The 25,452-nt window shown below is 38.8% G+C and overlaps 1 protein-coding gene and 1 long non-coding RNA gene across 2 annotated transcripts in view; both read right to left on the bottom strand.

The window, feature by feature from the left end:
* Positions 1-25,452, bottom strand: part of LOC127571882 (uncharacterized) — a 48,631-nt gene that overhangs the window by 10,698 nt on the left and 12,481 nt on the right. Inside the window, exons 7-23 of the mRNA XM_052018628.1 lie at positions 19,413-19,508; positions 18,702-18,791; positions 15,914-16,009; positions 14,686-14,781; positions 14,009-14,071; positions 13,450-13,545; positions 12,222-12,317; positions 11,545-11,607; positions 10,986-11,081; positions 9,758-9,853; positions 9,081-9,143; positions 8,522-8,617; positions 7,294-7,389; positions 6,617-6,679; positions 6,058-6,153; positions 4,830-4,925; positions 4,153-4,215 (exon numbers count right to left, since the gene is read on the bottom strand). Of these exons, the coding sequence (XP_051874588.1) occupies positions 4,153-4,215; positions 4,830-4,925; positions 6,058-6,153; positions 6,617-6,679; positions 7,294-7,389; positions 8,522-8,617; positions 9,081-9,143; positions 9,758-9,853; positions 10,986-11,081; positions 11,545-11,607; positions 12,222-12,317; positions 13,450-13,545; positions 14,009-14,071; positions 14,686-14,781; positions 15,914-16,009; positions 18,702-18,791; positions 19,413-19,508 (1,461 nt within the window). The remainder of the gene's footprint in view (positions 1-4,152; positions 4,216-4,829; positions 4,926-6,057; positions 6,154-6,616; positions 6,680-7,293; positions 7,390-8,521; positions 8,618-9,080; positions 9,144-9,757; positions 9,854-10,985; positions 11,082-11,544; positions 11,608-12,221; positions 12,318-13,449; positions 13,546-14,008; positions 14,072-14,685; positions 14,782-15,913; positions 16,010-18,701; positions 18,792-19,412; positions 19,509-25,452) is intronic.
* LOC127571235 (uncharacterized) lies at positions 441-2,981 on the bottom strand. Its single transcript, XR_007956461.1, has 3 exons — positions 2,918-2,981; positions 1,116-1,211; positions 441-500 (listed from the first exon to the last, which is right to left on the bottom strand). It is a non-coding gene; the product is annotated as an uncharacterized LOC127571235 (long non-coding RNA).

Genomic DNA, 25,452 nt, shown 5'->3' with positions numbered 1-25,452 from the left:
ATCAAGAAACCACATGGCATCACTCTCAGTTGTGGTCTTATTGCATTGCCTGAGAAGTCTAAGCTAACTTATTTGTTTGATTTCCTTCCTGAGCACTATTGTTACAATCACACAATCACCGATGTGATAACAGGTGCCATGACTGCTTTCCAACTGAACAAGCTTCCATGATATCGCAAGTGATGAATTCACTGGACAGAATTACATACTTTCAGGCACATCAATCAACTTTTGAAAATTATCCTGTTTGCACTTTTCTGTATCAATTGACTTGTCCAAAAATTGGCCTGGGCAACTGCAAAGTGATCTGCGGTTTGCCAAATTTGGGGAAAGTTTGCAGGCACATTTATGAGGCATGGTCTATTACTTGTCACTTGTATTGATAATTAACATATCTTTGGAAAGGCTAGATAGTGGATATTGGTGTTTTATTATTGTACCTGTTGTTTCCCGACTTGTGGCAAATGTGGTGAAAGAAGTGGCAGATGCCACGCTGGGTTCTGTGATAAAAGATGAAAATACGGCATTTATGAATGTGAAAGGTAGGATCGCATTCCAGATCTAATCTTCCTTTTTTACTCAACCAGATTGTGGTTTACTTGCAGCAGAGCCAGCGAAAACTGAGGAGAATTAAATCTCGCCACCAATTAAAGAATAGATTTTGAGGACAGGATTTGGAGTTTTGATCAACATGGTTCAAATGAAAATCAGTTAAAACTTTGTCATGGAATTACTACTCTTGGTTATATGCACTCAATGGTTACCATGCCAATCAACACTGTATAATGTCGTCATTTTCAAGTTAATGTTTTGAAATTCTGTATCCATATTTCAACCCATATTTGCAATTTGATTTTCAATTCTGCTTGCATTAGATACCTCACTTGACTCACCAGTTCCCAGCATTACGATGCATTACTTTTTACGAACTTGAGCTTCCGACACAATTTGATTTGGATTGACATTATGAACTAGGCTGATTTTAATTTATTGCAGTTTCTGAATGCTGGAGAGTTGGAGAAACCTGCAGCAGATCAGGTTGACAAGCAATTTTTGTTTCCATTTGTGGATTTCCCTTGCCCACTTTTGGAGGAGTTGGTTGCAATTGATGGTACCTGTCACTGTTGATGTTGATTCAGTGGCAGAAGGGGTCGAAGTTGTACTTTGCTCTGTGGATGTGCTCACTCCTGGAGTTTCATAAGATGTAGAATCTAGAAATATGCAGAGATATATCAGTAAACCACATGGCATCACTCTAAGTTGTGGTCTTATTAAATGTTTTGCATGGCCTGAGAAGTCTTAGCCTACTTCATTTGTTCGATTTCCTTCTTGAGTATTAATGTTACCAGAACGCAATCATTGATGTGATGGGGTGTACCGTGGCTGCTTTCCAATTGAAGAAGCTTCCATGATATCGCAAGTGATAAAGCCAATGGACAGAATTACGTACTTTCAGGGAAATTGCTCAACTTTTTAATATTATCCTGTTTGCAGTATGCACTGTCGATTCATTAGTCCAATAATTTGCCTGTGCAACTGCAAAGTGATCTGCAGTTTGTCCAATTTGGGGAAAGTTTGCAGGCACATTTACCAGGCATTATTTGACACTTGTATTGATAATTATCATATCTTTGGAAAGATTAGACAGTGGATATTTGGGTTGTATTTTCGTACCTGTTGTTTTCCCACTTGTGGCAGATGTTGCGGTGAAAGGAGTGGTAGCAGGCGTGCTGGGTTCTGTGAATAGAGATGAAAATATGACATTTATGAATGTGAAAGGTAGGATCAGATTCCAGCTCTAATGATCCTTTTTAATCAAGCATATTGCGGGTAAATTGCAGCAGAGCCACTCAAAGTTGAGGAGAACTAAATCTCGCCAGCAATTAAACAATACATTTTGAGGATAGGTTTCGCAATTTTGATCAACTGGATTCAAATGAAAATCAGGCAAAACATTGTCATGGAATTATTACTCTTGGTCATTCACTCAAATGTTACCGTGCTATTCAGCACTGTATAATTTCGTCATTTTCAAGTGACTATGTTGAAATTTTGTATCCATATTTCAACCCATATTTTCCGTTTGATTTTGAATTCCGTCTGCATTAGATACCTCACTTGACTCGCCACTTCCGCGCATTAAATTGCATTTACTTTCTTTAAACTCGATCTTTCAACACGAGTTGTTTTCGATTGTCATTATGAATTTGGCTGATTTTAATTTATTGCAGTTTCTGAATGCTGGAGAGTTGGGTGAACCTGCAGGAAGTCAGGTTGACAAGATAATTCTTCTTTCCATTTGTGGAATTCCCTTGCTCACTGTTAGAGAAGTTGGTTGCAGTTGATGGTACCTGTCACTGCTGATGTTGATTCAGTAGGATAAGGGGTCAAAGTTGTACTTTGCTCTGTGGATCTGCTCACTCCTGGAGTTTCGGAAGATGCAGAAGCTAGAAATATGCAGAGATATATCAAGAAACCACATGGCATCACTCTAAGTTGTGGTCTTGTTAAGTGTATTGCATGGCCTGAGAAGTCTAAGCTAACTTCATTTGTTTGATTTCCTTCCTGAGCACTATTGTTACCATAACGAAATCACCGATGTGATAACAGGTGCCATGGCTGCTTTCCAATTGAACAAGCTTCCATGATATCGCAAGTGATGAATCCAATGGACAGAATTATGTACTTTCATGGAAATTACTCAACTTTTTAAAATGAACTTGTTTGCACTATGCTATATCGATTGACTTGTCCAATACTTTGCCTGGGCAACTGCAAAGTGATCTGCGGTTTGCCAAATTTGGGGAAAGTTTGCAGGCACATTTATGAGGCATGGTCTATTACTTGTCACTTGTATTGATAATTAACATATCTTTGGAAAGACTAGATAGTGGATATTGGTGTTTTATTATTGTACCTGTTGTTCCCCGAACTGTGGCAAATGTGGTGAAAGAAGTGCCAGATGCCGTGCTGGGTTCTGTGATAAAAGATGAAAATACGGCATTTATGAATGTGAAAGGTAGGATCAGATTCCAGATCGAATCTTCCTTTTTTACTCAACCAGATTGTGGTTTACTTGCAGCAGAGCCAGCGAAAACTGAGGAGAATTAAATCTCGCCACCAATTAAAGAATAGATTTTGAGGACAGGATTTGGAGTTTTGATCAACATGGTTCAAATGAAAATCAGTTAAAACTTTGTCATGGAATTACTACTCTTGGTTATATGCACTCAATGGTTACCGTGCTGTTCAACGCTGTATAATGTCGTCATTTTCAAGTGAATGTATTGAAATTCTGCATCCATATTTCAACCCAAATTTCAATTTGATTTTGAATTCTGCCCGCATTAGATACCTCACTTGACTCACCAGTTCCCAGCATTACGATGCATTACTTTTTACGAACTTGAGCTTCCGACACAATTTGATTTGGATTGACATTATGAACTAGGCTGAGTTTAATTGATTTCAGTTTCTGAATGCCGGAGAGTTGGAGAAACCTGCATCAGGTCAGGTTGACAATAAAACTTTTGTTTCTATTTGTGGATTTCCCTTGCCCACTTTTGGAGGAGTTGGTTGAAATTGATGGTACCTGTCACTGATGATGTTGAGTCAGTAGCATAAGGGGTCAAAGTTGTACTTTGCTCTGTGGATGTGCTCACTCCTGGAGTTTCAAAAGATGTAGAATATAAAAATATGCAGAGATATATCAGTAAACCACATGGCATCGCTCTCAGTAGTGGTCTTATTAAATGTTTTGCACGTCCTGAGAAGTCTTAGCCTACTTCATTTGTTCGATTTCCTTCCTGAGTATTAATGTTACCACAACGCAATCATTTGATGTGATAGGGTGTACCATGGCTGCATTCCAATGGAAGAAGCTTCCATGATATGGCAAGTGATAAAGCCAAGGGAGAGAATTACGTACTTCCAGGGAAATTACTCAACTTTTTAATATTATCCTGTTTGCAGTATGCACTGTCGATTCATTAGTCCAATAATTTGCCTGTGCAACCGCAAAGTGATCTGCAGTTTGTCCAATTTGGGGAAAGTTTGCAGGCACATTTACCAGGCATTATTTGACACTTGTATTGATAATTATCATATCTTTGGAAAGATTAGACAGTGGATATTTGGGTTGTATTTTCGTACCTGTTGTTTTCCCACTTGTGGCAGATGTTGCGGTGAAAGGAGTGGTAGCAGGCGTGCTGGGTTCTGTGAATAGAGATGAAAATATGACATTTATGAATGTGAAAGGTAGGATCAGATTCCAGCTCTAATGATCCTTTTTAATCAAGCATATTGCGGGTAAATTGCAGCAGAGCCACTCAAAGTTGAGGAGAACTAAATCTCGCCAGCAATTAAACAATACATTTTGAGGATAGGTTTCGCAATTTTGATCAACTGGATTCAAATGAAAATCAGGCAAAACATTGTCATGGAATTATTACTCTTGGTCATTCACTCAAATGTTACCGTGCTATTCAGCACTGTATAATTTCGTCATTTTCAAGTGACTATGTTGAAATTTTGTATCCATATTTCAACCCATATTTTCCGTTTGATTTTGAATTCCGTCTGCATTAGATACCTCACTTGACTCGCCACTTCCGCGCATTAAATTGCATTTACTTTCTTTAAACTCGATCTTTCAACACGAGTTGTTTTCGATTGTCATTATGAATTTGGCTGATTTTAATTTATTGCAGTTTCTGAATGCTGGAGAGTTGGAGAAACCTGCATCAGGTCAGGTTGACAAGATAATTTTTGTTTCTATTTGTGGATTTCCCTTGCCCACTTTTGGAGGAGTTGGATGAAATTGATGGTACCTGTCACTGTTGATGTTGATTCAGTAGGATAAGGGGTCAAAGTTGTACTTTGCTCTGTGGATCTGCTCACTCCTGGAGTTTCGGAAGATGCAGAAGCTAGAAATATGCAGAGATATATCAAGAAACCACATGGCATCACTCTCAGTTGTGGTCTTATTGCATGGCCTGAGAAGTCTAAGCTAACTTCATTTGTTTGATTTCTTTCTTAAGTAATAATGTTACCATCACGCAATCACCGATGTGACAACAGGTGCCATGGCTGCTTTCCAATTGAAATAGCTTCCATGATATCGCAAGTGATGAATTCACTGGACAGAATTACATACTTTCAGGCACATCAATCAACTTTTGAAAATTATCCTGTTTGCACTTTTCTGTATCAATTGACTTGTCCAAAAATTTGCCTGTGCAACTGCAAAGTGATCTGTGGTTTGTCCAATTTGGGGAAAGATTGCAGGCACATTTATCAGGCATTATTTGTCACTTGTATTGATAATTAACATATCTTTGGAAAGATTAGACAGTGGATATTTGTGTTTTATTATCGTACTTCTTGTTTCCCCACTTGTGGCAGATTTTGTGGTGAAAGAAGTGGCAGCTGACGTGTTGGGTTCTGTTATTAAAGATGAAAATACAACATTTATGAATGTGAATGGTAGGATCGCATTCCAGATCTAATCTTCCTTTTTTACTCAACCAGATTGTGGTTTACTTGCAGCAGAGCCAGCGAAAACTGAGGAGAATTAAATCTCGCCACCAATTAAAGAATAGATTTTGAGGACAGGATTTGGAGTTTTGATCAACATGGTTCAAATGAAAATCAGTTAAAACTTTGTCATGGAATTACTACTCTTGGTTATATGCACTCAATGGTTACCGTGCTGTTCAACGCTGTATAATGTCGTCATTTTCAAGTGAATGTATTGAAATTCTGTATCCATATTTCAACCCAAATTTCAATTTGATTTTGAATTCTGCCCGCATTAGATACCTCACTTGACTCACCAGTTCCCAGCATTACGATGCATTACTTTTTACGAACTTGAGCTTCCGACACAATTTGATTTGGATTGACATTATGAACTAGGCTGAGTTTAATTGATTTCAGTTTCTGAATGCTGGAGAGTTGGAGAAACCTGCATCAGGTCAGGTTGACAGGACAATTTTTGTTTCTATTTGTGGATTTCCCTCGCCCACTTTTGGAGGAGTTGGTTGAAATTGATGGTACCTGTCACTGATGATGTTGATTCAGTAGGATAATGGGTCGAAGTTGTACTTTTCTCTGTGGATGTGCTCACTCCTGGAGTTTCAGACAATGTAGAATCTAGAAATATGCAGAGATATATCAGTAAACCACATGGCATCGCTCTCAGTAGTGGTCTTATTAAATGTTTTGCACGTCCTGAGAAGTCTTAGCCTACTTCATTTGTTCGATTTCCTTCTTGAGTATTAATGTTACCAGAACGCAATCATTGATGTGATGGGGTGTACCGTGGCTGCTTTCCAATTGAAGAAGCTTCCATGATATCGCAAGTGATAAAGCCAATGGACAGAATTACGTACTTTCAGGGAAATTGCTCAACTTTTTAATATTATCCTGTTTGCAGTATGCACTGTCGATTCATTAGTCCAATAATTTGCCTGTGCAACCGCAAAGTGATCTGCAGTTTGTCCAATTTGGGGAAAGTTTGCAGGCACATTTACCAGGCATTATTTGACACTTGTATTGATAATTATCATATCTTTGGAAAGATTAGACAGTGGATATTTGGGTTGTATTTTCGTACCTGTTGTTTTCCCACTTGTGGCAGATGTTGCGGTGAAAGGAGTGGTAGCAGGCGTGCTGGGTTCTGTGAATAGAGATGAAAATATGACATTTATGAATGTGAAAGGTAGGATCAGATTCCAGCTCTAATGATCCTTTTTAATCAAGCATATTGCGGGTAAATTGCAGCAGAGCCACTCAAAGTTGAGGAGAACTAAATCTCGCCAGCAATTAAACAATACATTTTGAGGATAGGTTTCGCAATTTTGATCAACTGGATTCAAATGAAAATCAGGCAAAACATTGTCATGGAATTATTACTCTTGGTCATTCACTCAAATGTTACCGTGCTATTCAGCACTGTATAATTTCGTCATTTTCAAGTGACTATGTTGAAATTTTGTATCCATATTTCAACCCATATTTTCCGTTTGATTTTGAATTCCGTCTGCATTAGATACCTCACTTGACTCGCCACTTCCGCGCATTAAATTGCATTTACTTTCTTTAAACTCGATCTTTCAACACGAGTTGTTTTCGATTGTCATTATGAATTTGGCTGATTTTAATTTATTGCAGTTTCTGAATGCTGGAGAGTTGGAGAAACCTGCATCAGGTCAGGTTGACAAGATAATTTTTGTTTCTATTTGTGGATTTCCCTTGCCCACTTTTGGAGGAGTTGGATGAAATTGATGGTACCTGTCACTGTTGATGTTGATTCAGTAGGATAAGGGGTCAAAGTTGTACTTTGCTCTGTGGATCTGCTCACTCCTGGAGTTTCGGAAGATGCAGAAGCTAGAAATATGCAGAGATATATCAAGAAACCACATGGCATCACTCTCAGTTGTGGTCTTATTGCATGGCCTGAGAAGTCTAAGCTAACTTCATTTGTTTGATTTCTTTCTTAAGTAATAATGTTACCATCACGCAATCACCGATGTGACAACAGGTGCCATGGCTGCTTTCCAATTGAAATAGCTTCCATGATATCGCAAGTGATGAATTCACTGGACAGAATTACATACTTTCAGGCACATCAATCAACTTTTGAAAATTATCCTGTTTGCACTTTTCTGTATCAATTGACTTGTCCAAAAATTTGCCTGTGCAACTGCAAAGTGATCTGTGGTTTGTCCAATTTGGGGAAAGATTGCAGGCACATTTATCAGGCATTATTTGTCACTTGTATTGATAATTAACATATCTTTGGAAAGATTAGACAGTGGATATTTGTGTTTTATTATCGTACTTATTGTTTCCCCACTTGTGGCAGATTTTGTGGTGAAAGAAGTGGCAGCTGACGTGTTGGGTTCTGTTATTAAAGATGAAAATACAACATTTATGAATGTGAATGGTAGGATCGCATTCCAGATCTAATCTTCCTTTTTTACTCAACCAGATTGTGGTTTACTTGCAGCAGAGCCAGCGAAAACTGAGGAGAATTAAATCTCGCCACCAATTAAAGAATAGATTTTGAGGACAGGATTTGGAGTTTTGATCAACATGGTTCAAATGAAAATCAGTTAAAACTTTGTCATGGAATTACTACTCTTGGTTATATGCACTCAATGGTTACCGTGCTGTTCAACGCTGTATAATGTCGTCATTTTCAAGTGAATGTATTGAAATTCTGTATCCATATTTCAACCCAAATTTCAATTTGATTTTGAATTCTGCCCGCATTAGATACCTCACTTGACTCACCAGTTCCCAGCATTACGATGCATTACTTTTTACGAACTTGAGCTTCCGACACAATTTGATTTGGATTGACATTATGAACTAGGCTGAGTTTAATTGATTTCAGTTTCTGAATGCTGGAGAGTTGGAGAAACCTGCATCAGGTCAGGTTGACAGGACAATTTTTGTTTCTATTTGTGGATTTCCCTTGCCCACTTTTGGAGGAGTTGGTTGAAATTGATGGTACCTGTCACTGATGATGTTGATTCAGTAGGATAATGGGTCGAAGTTGTACTTTTCTCTGTGGATGTGCTCACTCCTGGAGTTTCAGACAATGTAGAATCTAGAAATATGCAGAGATATATCAGTAAACCACATGGCATCGCTCTCAGTAGTGGTCTTATTAAATGTTTTGCACGTCCTGAGAAGTCTTAGCCTACTTCATTTGTTCGATTTCCTTCTTGAGTATTAATGTTACCAGAACGCAATCATTGATGTGATGGGGTGTACCGTGGCTGCTTTCCAATTGAAGAAGCTTCCATGATATCGCAAGTGATAAAGCCAATGGACAGAATTACGTACTTTCAGGGAAATTGCTCAACTTTTTAATATTATCCTGTTTGCAGTATGCACTGTCGATTCATTAGTCCAATAATTTGCCTGTGCAACCGCAAAGTGATCTGCAGTTTGTCCAATTTGGGGAAAGTTTGCAGGCACATTTACCAGGCATTATTTGACACTTGTATTGATAATTATCATATCTTTGGAAAGATTAGACAGTGGATATTTGGGTTGTATTTTCGTACCTGTTGTTTTCCCACTTGTGGCAGATGTTGCGGTGAAAGGAGTGGTAGCAGGCGTGCTGGGTTCTGTGAATAGAGATGAAAATATGACATTTATGAATGTGAAAGGTAGGATCAGATTCCAGCTCTAATGATCCTTTTTAATCAAGCATATTGCGGGTAAATTGCAGCAGAGCCACTCAAAGTTGAGGAGAACTAAATCTCGCCAGCAATTAAACAATACATTTTGAGGATAGGTTTCGCAATTTTGATCAACTGGATTCAAATGAAAATCAGGCAAAACATTGTCATGGAATTATTACTCTTGGTCATTCACTCAAATGTTACCGTGCTATTCAGCACTGTATAATTTCGTCATTTTCAAGTGACTATGTTGAAATTTTGTATCCATATTTCAACCCATATTTTCCGTTTGATTTTGAATTCCGTCTGCATTAGATACCTCACTTGACTCGCCACTTCCGCGCATTAAATTGCATTTACTTTCTTTAAACTCGATCTTTTAACACGAGTTGTTTTCGATTGTCATTATGAATTTGGCTGATTTTAATTTATTGCAGTTTCTGAATGCTGGAGAGTTGGAGAAACCTGCATCAGGTCAGGTTGACAAGATAATTTTTGTTTCTATTTGTGGATTTCCCTTGCCCACTTTTGGAGGAGTTGGATGAAATTGATGGTACCTGTCACTGTTGATGTTGATTCAGTAGGATAAGGGGTCAAAGTTGTACTTTGCTCTGTGGATCTGCTCACTCCTGGAGTTTCGGAAGATGCAGAAGCTAGAAATATGCAGAGATATATCAAGAAACCACATGGCATCACTCACAGTTGTGGTCTTATTGCATGGCCTGAGAAGTCTAAGCTAACTTCATTTGTTTGATTTCTTTCTTAAGTAATAATGTTACCATCACGCAATCACCGATGTGACAACAGGTGCCATGGCTGCTTTCCAATTGAAATAGCTTCCATGATATCGCAAGTGATGAATTCACTGGACAGAATTACATACTTTCAGGCACATCAATCAACTTTTGAAAATTATCCTGTTTGCACTTTTCTGTATCAATTGACTTGTCCAAAAATTTGCCTGTGCAACTGCAAAGTGATCTGTGGTTTGTCCAATTTGGGGAAAGATTGCAGGCACATTTATCAGGCATTATTTGTCACTTGTATTGATAATTAACATATCTTTGGAAAGATTAGACAGTGGATATTTGTGTTTTATTATCGTACTTATTGTTTCCCCACTTGTGGCAGATTTTGTGGTGAAAGAAGTGGCAGCTGACGTGTTGGGTTCTGTTATTAAAGATGAAAATACAACATTTATGAATGTGAATGGTAGGATCGCATTCCAGATCTAATCTTCCTTTTTTACTCAACCAGATTGTGGTTTACTTGCAGCAGAGCCAGCGAAAACTGAGGAGAATTAAATCTCGCCACCAATTAAAGAATAGATTTTGAGGACAGGATTTGGAGTTTTGATCAACATGGTTCAAATGAAAATCAGTTAAAACTTTGTCATGGAATTACTACTCTTGGTTATATGCACTCAATGGTTACCGTGCTGTTCAACGCTGTATAATGTCGTCATTTTCAAGTGAATGTATTGAAATTCTGTATCCATATTTCAACCCAAATTTCAATTTGATTTTGAATTCTGCCCGCATTAGATACCTCACTTGACTCACCAGTTCCCAGCATTACGATGCATTACTTTTTACGAACTTGAGCTTCCGACACAATTTGATTTGGATTGACATTATGAACTAGGCTGAGTTTAATTGATTTCAGTTTCTGAATGCTGGAGAGTTGGAGAAACCTGCATCAGGTCAGGTTGACAGGACAATTTTTGTTTCTATTTGTGGATTTCCCTTGCCCACTTTTGGAGGAGTTGGTTGAAATTGATGGTACCTGTCACTGATGATGTTGATTCAGTAGGATAATGGGTCGAAGTTGTACTTTTCTCTGTGGATGTGCTCACTCCTGGAGTTTCAGACAATGTAGAATCTAGAAATATGCAGAGATATATCAGTAAACCACATGGCATCGCTCTCAGTAGTGGTCTTGTTAAGTGTATTGCATGGCCTGAGAAGTCTAAGCTAACTTCACTTGTTCGATTTCCTTCTTCAGTACTAATGTTACCATAACGCAATCATCGATGTGATAACAGGTGCCATGGCTGCTTTCCAATTGAAGAAGCTTCCATGATATCGCAAGTGATAAAGCCAATTGACAGAATTACGTACTTTCAGGGAAATTATTCAACTTTTTAAAATTATTTTGTTTGCAGTATGCACTGTCGATTCATTAGTCCAATAATTTGCCTGTGCAACCGCAAAGTGATCTGCAGTTTGTCCAATTTGGGGAAAGTTTGCAGGCACATTTACCAGGCATTATTTGACACTTGTATTGATAATTATCATATCTTTGGAAAGATTAGACAGTGGATATTTGGGTTGTATTTTCGTACCTGTTGTTTTCCCACTTGTGGCAGATGTTGCGGTGAAAGGAGTGGTAGCAGGCGTGCTGGGTTCTGTGATAAAAGATGAAAATACGGCATTTATGAATGTGAAAGGTAGGATCAGATTCCAGATCGAATTATCTTTTTTACTCAAACATACTGCAGGTAAATTGCAGCAGAGCCACTCAAAGTTGAGGAGAACTAAATCTCGCCAGCAATTAAACAATACATTTTGAGGATAGGTTTCGCAATTTTGATCAACTGGATTCAAATGAAAATCAGGCAAAACATTGTCATGGAATTATTACTCTTGGTCATTCACTCAAATGTTACCGTGCTATTCAGCACTGTATAATTTCGTCATTTTCAAGTGACTATGTTGAAATTTTGTATCCATATTTCAACCCATATTTTCCGTTTGATTTTGAATTCCGTCTGCATTAGATACCTCACTTGACTCGCCACTTCCGCGCATTAAATTGCATTTACTTTCTTTAAACTCGATCTTTCAACACGAGTTGTTTTCGATTGTCATTATGAATTTGGCTGATTTTAATTTATTGCAGTTTCTGAATGCTGGAGAGTTGGAGAAACCTGCATCAGGTCAGGTTGACAAGATAATTTTTGTTTCTATTTGTGGATTTCCCTTGCCCACTTTTGGAGGAGTTGGATGAAATTGATGGTACCTGTCACTGTTGATGTTGATTCAGTAGGATAAGGGGTCAAAGTTGTACTTTGCTCTGTGGATCTGCTCACTCCTGGAGTTTCGGAAGATGCAGAAGCTAGAAATATGCAGAGATATATCAAGAAACCACATGGCATCACTCTCAGTTGTGGTCTTATTGCATGGCCTGAGAAGTCTAAGCTAACTTCATTTGTTTGATTTCTTTCTTAAGTAATAATGTTACCATCACGCAATCACCGATGTGACAACAGGTGCCATGGCTGCTTTCCAATTGAAATAGCTTCCATGATATCGCAAGTGATGAATTCACTGGACAGAATTACATACTTTCAGGCACATCAATCAACTTTTGAAAATTATCCTGTTTGCACTTTTCTGTATCAATTGACTTGTCCAAAAATTTGCCTGTGCAACTGCAAAGTGATCTGTGGTTTGTCCAATTTGGGGAAAGATTGCAGGCACATTTATCAGGCATTATTTGTCACTTGTATTGATAATTAACATATCTTTGGAAAGATTAGACAGTGGATATTTGTGTTTTATTATCGTACTTATTGTTTCCCCACTTGTGGCAGATTTTGTGGTGAAAGAAGTGGCAGCTGACTTGTTGGGTTCTGTTATTAAAGATGAAAATACAACATTTATGAATGTGAATGGTAAGATCGCATTCCAGATCTAATCTTCCTTTTTTACTCAACCATATTGTGGTTTACTTGCAGCAGAGCCAGCGAAAACTGAGGAGAATTAAATCTCGCCACCAATTAAAGAATAGATTTTGAGGACAGGATTTGGAGTTTTGATCAACATGGTTCAAATGAAAATCAGTTAAAACTTTGTCATGGAATTACTACTCTTGGTTATATGCACTCAATGGTTACCGTGCTGTTCAACACTGTATAATGTCGTCATTTTCAAGTGAATGTATTGAAATTCTGTATCCATATTTCAACCCAAATTTCAATTTGATTTTGAATTCTGCCCGCATTAGATACCTCACTTGACTCACCAGTTCCCAGCATTACGATGCATTACTTTTTACGAACTTGAGCTTCCGACACAATTTGATTTGGATTGACATTATGAACTAGGCTGAGTTTAATTGATTTCAGTTTCTGAATGCTGGAGAGTTGGAGAAACCTGCATCAGGTCAGGTTGACAGGACAATTTTTGTTTCTATTTCTGGATTTCCCTTGTACACTTTTGGAGGAGTTGGTTGAAATTGATGGTACCTGTCACTGATGATGTTGATTCAGTAGGATAATGGGTCGAAGTTGTACTTTTCTCTGTGGATGTGCTCACTCCTGGAGTTTCAGACAATGTAGAATCTAGAAATATGCAGAGATATATCAGTAAACCACATGGCATCGCTCTCAGTAGTGGTCTTATTAAATGTTTTGCACGTCCTGAGAAGTCTTAGCCTACTTCATTTGTTCGATTTCCTTCTTGAGTATTAATGTTACCAGAACGCAATCATTGATGTGATGGGGTGTACCGTGGCTGCTTTCCAATTGAAGAAGCTTCCATGATATCGCAAGTGATAAAGCCAATGGACAGAATTACGTACTTTCAGGGAAATTGCTCAACTTTTTAATATTATCCTGTTTGCAGTATGCACTGTCGATTCATTAGTCCAATAATTTGCCTGTGCAACCGCAAAGTGATCTGCAGTTTGTCCAATTTGGGGAAAGTTTGCAGGCACATTTACCAGGCATTATTTGACACTTGTATTGATAATTATCATATCTTTGGAAAGATTAGACAGTGGATATTTGGGTTGTATTTTCGTACCTGTTGTTTTCCCACTTGTGGCAGATGTTGCGGTGAAAGGAGTGGTAGCAGGCGTGCTGGGTTCTGTGAATAGAGATGAAAATATGACATTTATGAATGTGAAAGGTAGGATCAGATTCCAGCTCTAATGATCCTTTTTAATCAAGCATATTGCGGGTAAATTGCAGCAGAGCCACTCAAAGTTGAGGAGAACTAAATCTCGCCAGCAATTAAACAATACATTTTGAGGATAGGTTTCGCAATTTTGATCAACTGGATTCAAATGAAAATCAGGCAAAACATTGTCATGGAATTATTACTCTTGGTCATTCACTCAAATGTTACCGTGCTATTCAGCACTGTATAATTTCGTCATTTTCAAGTGACTATGTTGAAATTTTGTATCCATATTTCAACCCATATTTTCCGTTTGATTTTGAATTCCGTCTGCATTAGATACCTCACTTGACTCGCCACTTCCGCGCATTAAATTGCATTTACTTTCTTTAAACTCGATCTTTTAACACGAGTTGTTTTCGATTGTCATTATGAATTTGGCTGATTTTAATTTATTGCAGTTTCTGAATGCTGGAGAGTTGGAGAAACCTGCATCAGGTCAGGTTGACAAGATAATTTTTGTTTCTATTTGTGGATTTCCCTTGCCCACTTTTGGAGGAGTTGGATGAAATTGATGGTACCTGTCACTGTTGATGTTGATTCAGTAGGATAAGGGGTCAAAGTTGTACTTTGCTCTGTGGATCTGCTCACTCCTGGAGTTTCGGAAGATGCAGAAGCTAGAAATATGCAGAGATATATCAAGAAACCACATGGCATCACTCTCAGTTGTGGTCTTATTGCATGGCCTGAGAAGTCTAAGCTAACTTCATTTGTTTGATTTCTTTCTTAAGTAATAATGTTACCATCACGCAATCACCGATGTGACAACAGGTGCCATGGCTGCTTTCCAATTGAAATAGCTTCCATGATATCGCAAGTGATGAATTCACTGGACAGAATTACATACTTTCAGGCACATCAATCAACTTTTGAAAATTATCCTGTTTGCACTTTTCTGTATCAATTGACTTGTCCAAAAATTTGCCTGTGCAACTGCAAAGTGATCTGTGGTTTGTCCAATTTGGGGAAAGATTGCAGGCACATTTATCAGGCATTATTTGTCACTTGTATTGATAATTAACATATCTTTGGAAAGATTAGACAGTGGATATTTGTGTTTTATTATCGTACTTATTGTTTCCCCACTTGTGGCAGATTTTGTGGTGAAAGAAGTGGCAGCTGACGTGTTGGGTTCTGTTATTAAAGATGAAAATACAACATTTATGAATGTGAATGGTAAGATCGCATTCCAGATCTAATCGTCCTTTTTTACTCAACCATATTGTGGTTTACTTGCAGCAGAGCCAGCGAAAACTGAGGAGAATTAAATCTCGCCACCAATTAAAGAATAGATTTTGAGGACAGGATTTGGAGTTTTGATCAACATGGTTCAAATGAAAATCAGTTAAAACTTTGTCATGGAATTACTACTCTTGGTTATATGCACTCAATGGTTACCGTGCTGTTCAACACTGTATAATGTCGTCATTTTCAAGTGAATGTATTGAAATTCTGTATCCATATTTCAACCCAAATTTCAATTTGATTTTGAATTCTGCCCGCATTAGATACCTCACTTGACTGACCAGTTCCCAGCATTACGATGCATTACTTTTTACGAACTTGAGCTTCCGACACAATTTGATTTGGATTGACATTATGAACTAGGCTGAGTTTAATTGATTTCAGTTTCTGAATGCTGGAGAGTTGGAGAAACCTGCATCAGGTCAGGTTGACAGGACAATTTTTGTTTCTATTTGTGGATTTCCCTCGCCCACTTTTGGAGGAGTTGGTTGAAATTGATGGTACCTGTCACTGATGATGTTGATTCAGTAGGATAATGGGTCGAAGTTGTACTTTTCTCTGTGGATGTGCTCACTCCTGGAGTTTCAGACAATGTAGAATCTAGAAATATGCAGAGATATATCAGTAAACCACATGGCATCACTCTCAGTAGTGGTCTTATTAAATGTTTTGCACGTCCTGCGAAGTCTTAGCCTACTTCATTTGTTCGATTTCCTTCTTGAGTATTAATGTTACCAGAACGCAATCATTGATGTGATGGGGTGTACCGTGGCTGCTTTCCAATTGAAGAAGCTTCCATGATATCGCAAGTGATAAAGCCAATGGACAGAATTACGTACTTTCAGGGAAATTGCTCAACTTTGTATTTATAGTCGTTAGCATAACAATATTATAGTGCCAGCGACCCAGGTTCAATTCCGGCCGCTGTCTGTAAGGACTTTGTACATTCTCTCCCTGACTTCGTGGGTTTCCTCTGTGTGCTCCGGTTTCCTCCCATATACCAAAGACATACTGTTTAGGAAGTAGTGTGCATGCCATGTAGGTACAGGAAGTGTGGCGACATTTGCGGGCTGTACCCAGAACACTCTATGCAAAAGATGGATTTCGTTGTGTTTCGATGTACATGTGACTAATAAAGATCTTATCTTATCTTATTCTGTTTACACTATGCACAATCGATTGATTTGTCCAAAAATTTGCCTGTTCAACTGCAAAGTGATCTGTGGTTTGTCCAATTTGGGGAAAGTTTGCAGGTACATTTATCAGGCATTATTTGTCACTTGTATTGATAATTAACATATCTTTGGAAAGATTAGACAGTGGATATTTGTGTTGTATTATCGTACCTGTTGTTTCTCCACTTCTGGCAGATTTTGTGGTGAAAGAAGTGGCAGCTGGCGTGCTGGTTTCTTTTATTAAAGATGAAAATACAACATTTATGAATGTGAATGGTAGGATCAGAGTCCAGATCTAATCTTCCTTTTTACTCAACCATATTGTGGTTTATTTGCAGCAGAGCCAGCGAAAACTGAGGAGAACTAAATCTCGCCAGCAATTTAAGAATACATTTTGAGGACAGGATTTGGAGTTTTGATCAACATGGTTCAAATGAAAAGCAGTTAAAATATTGTCATGGAATTATTACTCTTGGTTATGCACTCAATGGTTACCGTGCTGTTCAACACTGTATAATGTCGTCATTTTCAAGTGATTGTTCTGAAATTCTGCATTCATAGTTCAACCAATATTTGCAATTTGATTTTTAATTCTACCTGCATTAGATACCTCACTCAACTCGCCATTTCTGAGCATTAAATTATGTTTTTTTTAACTTGATCTTTTAACACAATTTGATTTTGTTTGACATTATATTTTTGGCCAGGTTTAATTCATTACAGTTTTTGAATGCTGGAGAGTTGGAGAAACCTGCAGGAGATCAGGTTGACAAGACAACTTTTGTTTCTATCTTTGGATCTCCCTTGCCAACTTTTGGAGGAGTTGGTTGCAAATGATGGTACCTGTCACTGTTGATGTTGATTCAGTAGTATAAGGGGTCAAAGTTGTACTTTGCTCTGTGGATGTGTTCACTCCTGCATTTTCGGAAAATATAGATGCTAGAAATATGTAGAGTAATATCAGTAAAGCACATGGCAGCACTCTCATTTATATTCTTATAAAGTGTATTGCATGGCCTGAGAAGTCTAAGCTAACTTCATTCGTTTGATTTCCTTCTTGAGTACTTATGTTACCATAAAGCAATCATGGATGTGATAACAGGTGCCGTGGCTGCTTTCCTGTTGAAGAAGCTTCCATGATATCACAAGTGATAAAGCCAATGGACAGAATTATGTACTTCCAGGGAAATTACTCAACTTTTTTATATTTTCTGTTTGCACTATGCTATATCAATTGAGTTGTCCAATAATTGTCCCGTGCAACTGCAAAGTTGTCTGAGGTTTGTCCAATTTGGGGAAAGTTTGCAGTCACATTTATCAGGCATTGTCTACAGCTTGTCATTTGTCTTGATAATTAACATATACTTGGAAAGTTTAGATAGTGGATATTGATGTTGTATTATTATATCGAAGTTGTACTTTGCTCTGTGGACGTGCTCTGTCCTGTTGTTTCAGTAGTTGTCAAAGCTAGAAATATGTAGAGAAATATCAGTAAACCACATGGCAGCACTGTCATTTGTGATCTTATAAGTTGTATTGCATGGCCTGAGGTGTCCATGCTGATTTTATTTGTTTGATTTCCTTGCTGAGGACTAATATTACCATCATGCAATCACCAATGTGACCTTAGTGCCATGGAGCTGCTGCTTTCTTACAACTGAAGATGCTCCCATAGTATCACAAGTGATCCATCGAATGAATAGAATTACATACTTTCAGGGGAGTTAATCAATGCTTTAATATGCTCCTGATTGCACTATGCTATGTCCAATAATTTGCCGTGTGCAACTGTATAGCGGTCTGCAGTTTGGCCAATTTGGGTTAAGTTTGCAGGTACAATTGTCAGGCATGGTCTATTGCTTGTCACTTGTATTGAAAATTAACATATCTTTGGAAAGATTGGACTGTGGCTCTTGTTGTTGTATTATGGTACCTGTTGCTTCATGACTTGTGGCAGATGGTGTGGTGTAAGAATTTGCAGCTCGTGTGCCGAGTTCTGAGATTAAAGATGATAAAATGGCATTTATGAATGTGAAATGTTGGATCAGATTCTTGATCTAATGATCCTCCTTACTCTACCATACCGAGCAGTGTATTCTTGTTTAGCATAATTGTACCTGGGATTTCACTGTTTGTGGCAGGAGATGTTGTCGAAGAAGTTTCCGTTGATGTGCTTGGTTCTGTAACTGAAGATGTAAATATCATATCTGTGGATGTGAAAGGCAATATGAGATTCTGGACCCAATGACCTCCTTACTGTAATATGGAGCAGGTAAATTGCAGCAGAGACAGTCAAAACTGAGGAGAAATAAATCTCACCAGCAATTAAACAATTGGTTTTGTGTATTGCATTTTTTGTTCTGATGAACATGCATCTGATGACTGTCAGATCAAAGACTGGCATGGAAATATATCTTTGGAATATGCTGTATAATGTTAGCATGTTATTCCACAATATATAATGTTGTTGTCTTCAAGTGATTGTTTTGAAATTGTGCAAGTGAGTTTCAATCGATATTTGCAATTTAATTTTGAATTCTGCATCCTTTAGGTATTTGACTTGACCAGCCATTTCATAGATTAAATCAAAGGGATGTTTTTGATGTGCCTCGAATGCTGCTGCAACTCAGTTTCTCACTGCACCTTAATTTCCACAGATATTTTGAACTTGGCTGGTTTTGCTTTACTGATTTCATTCAAAGCATGGGTGAAAGCTGTAGAAAGTTAGGACAAGAATCCACTGCTCAGTCTTTGCAAAGATACATTCTTCAACCGTTTTTAAATTTCCCTTGCCTGTTTTTGGGTTTTTAGATTGCAATTGACGGTACCTGTCAGCACTGATGTTGACTCAGTTGTAGAACGGGTCATAGTTGTACTTTGATCTGTGGACGTGCTTCCTCTTGCAGGATTGGAAGTTGTAGAAACTAGAAATATGCAGAGAAGAGTCAGTTGAAATCCATGGCAGTACTCTCATAGCTCTTCTCATGAATTGTATAAAATGCCCTTCAACCTCTAAGCTGACTACAATTCCATGATTTCCTTTCTGATGACAGATATTTCAGTCATGCCAACTCCTTTGTGCTAACTGATGCCATGGAGCTACTGTTATTTCCCAGCTGAAGAAGCTTGCGTGACATAGCAAGTGATAAAGCAAATGACAACATAGTTTTACTCCTTCAAGGATTTTAAGCATCTTTTGTGAAAAGTCTCCTGACTGCACTGTGGGATGTCTCTAGAATTATTCAATAATTCACAGTAACAAACAGTGAAGTGATCTGGGATTTGGCCACTCTGGGGATAATATGCAGACACAATGATCAAGCATTATGTGTTGCTTGTCAGTTCTGTCGATAACGAATGTATCTTTGCAAAGACTGAGCAGTGGATTCTTGTGTGGCATTAATGTACCTGTGGTTTCGCTGCTTGCGGCAGGAGTTGTTGTCGAAGCTGATGTGTTTGGTTCTGCGACTGAAGATGAAAATATGGCATCTATGGATGTGGAAGGCAATATGAGATTCTCAACCCAATCAACTACTTACTATACCATTCAGCAGGTAAATTGCAGCAATGACATTTTGTCTCAGGAGAAACTAATCTAACCAGCAATTGAACAATTGGTTTAATGAATACCATTTTTTAGTTTTGATGAACTTGTGTCTGATGACTGTCAGATTAAAGTTTAGCAAAGATTCTGGACCCAATGACCTTTGAGCCATTTTGGAGCAGCCATTGTGACAGTGTAGGAGTGGCAATCTGAGGCTTTGCCGAGGAGGCACAGGTGAGTAGCAGATAAGAACTGATAAGGTTTTTTATGGTAGTTAAATAAAAAGACATTAAATTATTACTAATTAAATAAAGTAGGGATGCAGTATCAGGTGATGTGTTGTAACTGAAATATGTGGGAGCTGGTGGACCCCTTTGTGGTTCCATGTGACCCCATCTGCAGCAAGTGTTGGTTGTTTGAAGTTGATGACCTGGACTCTGAGCTTCAAATACTGTGACACATCAAGGTAGGAGAGAGTTACCTGGATGCTGTGTTTCAGGAGGCAGTTACACCCACTAGATTAACTACTTCAAATTCAGTCTGTGGTCAGGGACAAGAGGGTGTGACTGTGAGAGAGGCAGGTAGGGGGATCCAAGAGGTAGTGCTGGAGGAGCTTCAGCCCGTGAGCTTGTCCAACAGGTCTGAGATTCTTTCTCACTGTGTGGGTGAGAGTGGGAACTGTACGAAGGATGAGCAACCAAACTGTGGCACCACAGTTCAGGGAGCCATTCAAGAGGGGGGAGAGAAGAAACATGTAGTTGTGATTGGGGATAGTATAGTCAGGGGAATAGATACAATTCTGTGTCTCAAGGATTGAGAGTTCCGAAGGCTGTGTTGCCTGCCTGGTGCCCGGGTTTGGGACATCTGATCTGACTTGCAGAGGAATCTGGAATGGGAGGGGAAAGATCCAGTTGTCATGATCTATGTGGGTACCAACAACATAAGTAGAACAAGAAAAGAGATTCTGCTAAGGGAATTTGAGCATTTAGACTAAATTAAAAAGCAGAACCAAAAAATTAATAATTTCTGGATTGCTCTCTGAGCCATGTGCGAATTAGCACAGGGTCAATAAGATCACAGAGTTAAATGTGTGGCTCAAAGGTTGGTGTGTGAGAAGTGGGTTTGAATTTGTGGGACATTGGCAGCAGTATTGTGGAAGGAGGGAGCTTTTCCGATGTGATAGGCTCCACCTGAACCATGCTGGGACCAGGGTCCTGGCAAATCACATAACTCGGGCTGTGGATAGGGCTTTAAACTGAATAGTAGGGGTGTGGGTTCAACAGATTGGAAAGTATGGATAAAGTAAAAGGGAAGGAGAGTACAGGAGAGGTTACTGAAGTCTCCAGAATAAAAAAACAAGACAGTAAGTTTAGAAAGGGATAAGAATTTAACTTCAGGCAACATGGAGACAAATTTGAGGAGTGGTGAATACAGGACTGAAGGTGTTATATTTGAATGCACACAGTATACAAAGCAGGGCAGATGAGCTTATAGTGCAGTTAGAAATTGGCAGGTACAACAGTGTGGGCATCACAGAGATGTGGCTGAAAGAAGGGCACAGCTGGGAGCTAAATAACCAAGGATACACATCCTATTGAAAAGACAGACAGGTGGGCAGAAGGGGTGGGGTGGCTCTGTTGGTAAAAAATGAAATCAAATCCTTAGCAAGAAGTGACATGGGTAGAATCAAGTAACTGCAAGGGTAAAAAGACCCTGATGGGAATTATATACATATCTCCAAATAGTATCCAGGATGTGGGGTACAAATTACAACAGGAAATAGAAAAGGCTTGTAAGAAGGACAATGTTATGGCGGTCATGGGGGACTTCAATATGCAGGTAAATCAGGTTGGCACTTGATCCCAAGAGAAGGAATTTGTAGAATGCCTACGAGATGGCTTTTTGGAGCAGTTTGTGGTCGAGCCCACTGGGGAAAAGGCAATTCTGGATTTGGTGTTGTGCAATGAACCAGATTTGATTAGGGAGCTTAATGTTTAGGAGGCGGTGATCATAATATGATAGAATTCACCCTGCAATCTGAGAGGGAGAAGCTAAAATCAAATGTATTGGCTGACAAGGGAAATCAAAGATAGCATAAAAGCAAAAGAGAGGGCATACAATATTGCAGAAATTAGCAGGAAGATAGGGGATTGGGAAGCTTTTAAAAACCAACAGAAGGCAACTAAAAAAGCAATAAGGGGAGAAAATATGAAATATGAAGGTAAGCTAGCCAATGATATAAAAAAGGATACCAAAAGTTTTATCAGATATATCAAGATTAAAGAGAGGCAAGAGTGGACATCACACCACTGGAAAATGATGCTGGAGAAGTAGTAATGGGGAACAAAGAAATGGCAAATGAACTGAATAAGTATTTTGCGTCAGTCTTCACTGTGGAAGACACCAGCAACATGGCTGAAATTCAAGAGAGTCGGGCAGAAGTGAGCGTCGTCACTATTACTAAGGAAAAGGTGTTTGGAAGCTGAAAGATCTGAAGGTGGATAAGTCACCTGGACCGGATGGACTCCACCCCACAATTCTGGAAGGGGTGGCTGAAGAGATTGTGGAGGCATTAGAAGTGATCTTTCAAGAATCACTAGAGTCAGGAATAGTTCCAGAGGACTAGAAAATCACAAATGTCACTTCACTCTTTAAGAAGGGAGAGAGGCAAAAGACAGGAAATTAAAGGCCAGTTCGCCTGACTTCCGTGGTTGGTAAGATGTTAAAGTCCATTATGAAGGATGCGGTTTCTGGGTACTTGGAAGCAGATGATAAAATAGGCCGAAGTCAGCATGGTTTCCTTAAGGGGAGATCTTGCCTGACAAATCCATTGGAATTCTTTGAGGAAGTAACAGGCAGGATAGACAAAGGACAGTCAGTGGATGTTGTTTACTGGACTTTCAGAAGGCCTTTGATGAGGTGCCACACATGAGGCTGCTAAACAGGATAGGAGCCCATAGTATTACAGGAAAGGTACTAGCATGGATAGAAGATTGGCTGACGGGCAGAAGGCAAAGAGTGGGAATAAAGGGGGCATTTTCTGGTTGGCTGCCAGTGACTGGTGGTGTTCCACAGGGGTCTGCGTTGGGTCTACTACTTTTCATGTTATATTATAATGATCTAGATTATAGAATTGATGGCTTTGTGGCCAAATTTGCAGGTGATACAAAGATAGGTGGAAGGGCAGGTAGTGTTGAAGAAGCAGAAGGACTTGGACAGAATGGGAGAATGGGCAAAGAAGTGGCAGATGGAATACAGTGTAGGGCAGTGTATGGTCATGCACTTTGGTCGAAGGAATAAAAGCATAGACTATTTTCAAGACAGAGAGAGAATTCAGAAATTGGAGGTGCAAAGGGACTTGGGAGTCTTAGTGCAGGATTCCCTAAAGGTTAACTTGCAAGTTGCATTGGTAGTAAGGAAGGGAAATACAATGTTAGCATTCATTTTGAGAGGACTACAATATAAAAGCAAGGATGTAATGCTGAGGCCTTATAAGGCATTGGTTAGACCACATTTGGAATGTGGTAAGCAGTTTTGGGCCCCATATCTAAGGAAGGATGTGCTGGCATTGAAGAGGGTCCAGAGGTTTATGAGAATGATCCCAGAGATGAAAGGGTTAACATGTGAGGAGCGTTTGATGGCTTTGGGTCTGTACTTGCTGGAGCTTAGAAGGATGATGGGGGGATCTCGTTGAAGCCTACCAATATTGAAAGGCCTGGATAGAGTGGACATGGAGAGGATGTTTCCAGTAGGGGGAGAGTCTAGGACTAGAGGGCACAGCCTCAGAATGAAAGGACGTCCCTCCAGAACTGAGATGAGGTGGAATTTCTCTAGCCAGAGGGTGGCAAATATGTGGAATTCATTGCCACAGACAGCTATGGAGCCCAAGTCATTGGGAATATTTAAAGCGGAAGTTGATAGGTTCTTGATTAGTAAGGGCGCCAAAGGTTACCGGGAGAAGGCAGGAGAATGGGACTGAGAGGGAAAAATAAATCAGCCATGACTAAATGGCATAGCAGGCTCGATGGGCCAAATGACCTCACTCTGCTCCTGTGTCTTATGGTCTTACATGTCGCCATTTACTGCAGTCTGATGTGCGGTTCCTGATTTTTGAGCTGCGCTTTGTGATTGGAGAGGAGCTGGGAAAATTTGACCTTTGTGTGCTTTTCAGTGATTGCTTTGATAACAACAGTTCAGCCAATGTAGAATATATTTTTCCTCTTTCAGGGGATTTAATCATTTTTTAAATAATTCTCTTGACTGCACTGCTATCGAATTGAAGTGATCAATTATTTGGCTACTTTGGGGAGAATTTGCAGAAACAATGATGAAGCATCATCTATTCCTTTTCACATGCGTTGTTAATAAATATATTTGTGGGAACACTGAACAGTGGATACCGGTGTATTATTATGCCTGTTGTTTCATGGCTTGTCGCAGAAGTTGTTGTGGAAGCAGTGGCAGTTAATTGCTTGGTTCTGAGACTGAAAATGATAAAACAGCATCTATGGATGTGAAAGGTAATATGAGATTCTGGATCTAATGATCCTCCTTACTGCACCATAAAGCAGGTAAGTTGCTGTAGTGACAATAAAAATGAGGAAAACTAAATCTAACCAACAATTGAACAATAAGTTGTGTCGATCTCGTTTGGAGTTCTGACTAACTTTATGTTCATGACCATCAATTGAAAGTATGGAATGGAGTTCTTTATGTTATGCACTAACATAAACTAAGTTGTTACCTTGTTATTTCACCATGAAAAATGTAGTCCTCTTTAAGTGATTGTATGAAACAATTTCAATCAATATTAATAATTTGTATCTGGGTTATGCACTGAAAAATTACCCTGTTAGTCTATAATGTGTAATATATTAGTTTTCATGTGATGGTTTAAAAACTGTACGTGTGTATTTCAAACAATTTTTGCAGTTTGATTTTGAATTCTGCATCCCTTAGGTACCTGAATTGACTAGCTATTTCTGAGCATTAAATTGCATGTCATTTTTTGAATTTGGCCTTTCATCACTATTTAATTTCCACAAAGACTATGAACTAAGTTGATTTTATTTTACTGATATCATTCAACACTGGGACTTTGGAGAAAACTACAGGGTTAGGTTAACAAGGCCACCTATTTTACTGTTTGTATATTTCTGGGAAGACTGAACTATAGATACTGATGTTGCATTATTGTATTTGGATTTCTGATTAACATTATTCTGATGATCTTCAGATGAAAGTAAGCGTTGAAATATGTTGTCTGTGTCATGCATTAAAAGGTGACCCTGTTATTCCTCAATGAAAAATGTAGTCTAAGTGAT

Source organism: Pristis pectinata, chromosome 6 (assembly GCF_009764475.1).
Source record: "Pristis pectinata isolate sPriPec2 chromosome 6, sPriPec2.1.pri, whole genome shotgun sequence".
NCBI classification, from domain to species: domain Eukaryota; kingdom Metazoa; phylum Chordata; class Chondrichthyes; order Rhinopristiformes; family Pristidae; genus Pristis; species Pristis pectinata.
The sequence above is the reverse complement of the archived record's forward strand: the minus strand, read 5'-3'. Positions and strand labels throughout refer to the sequence as shown.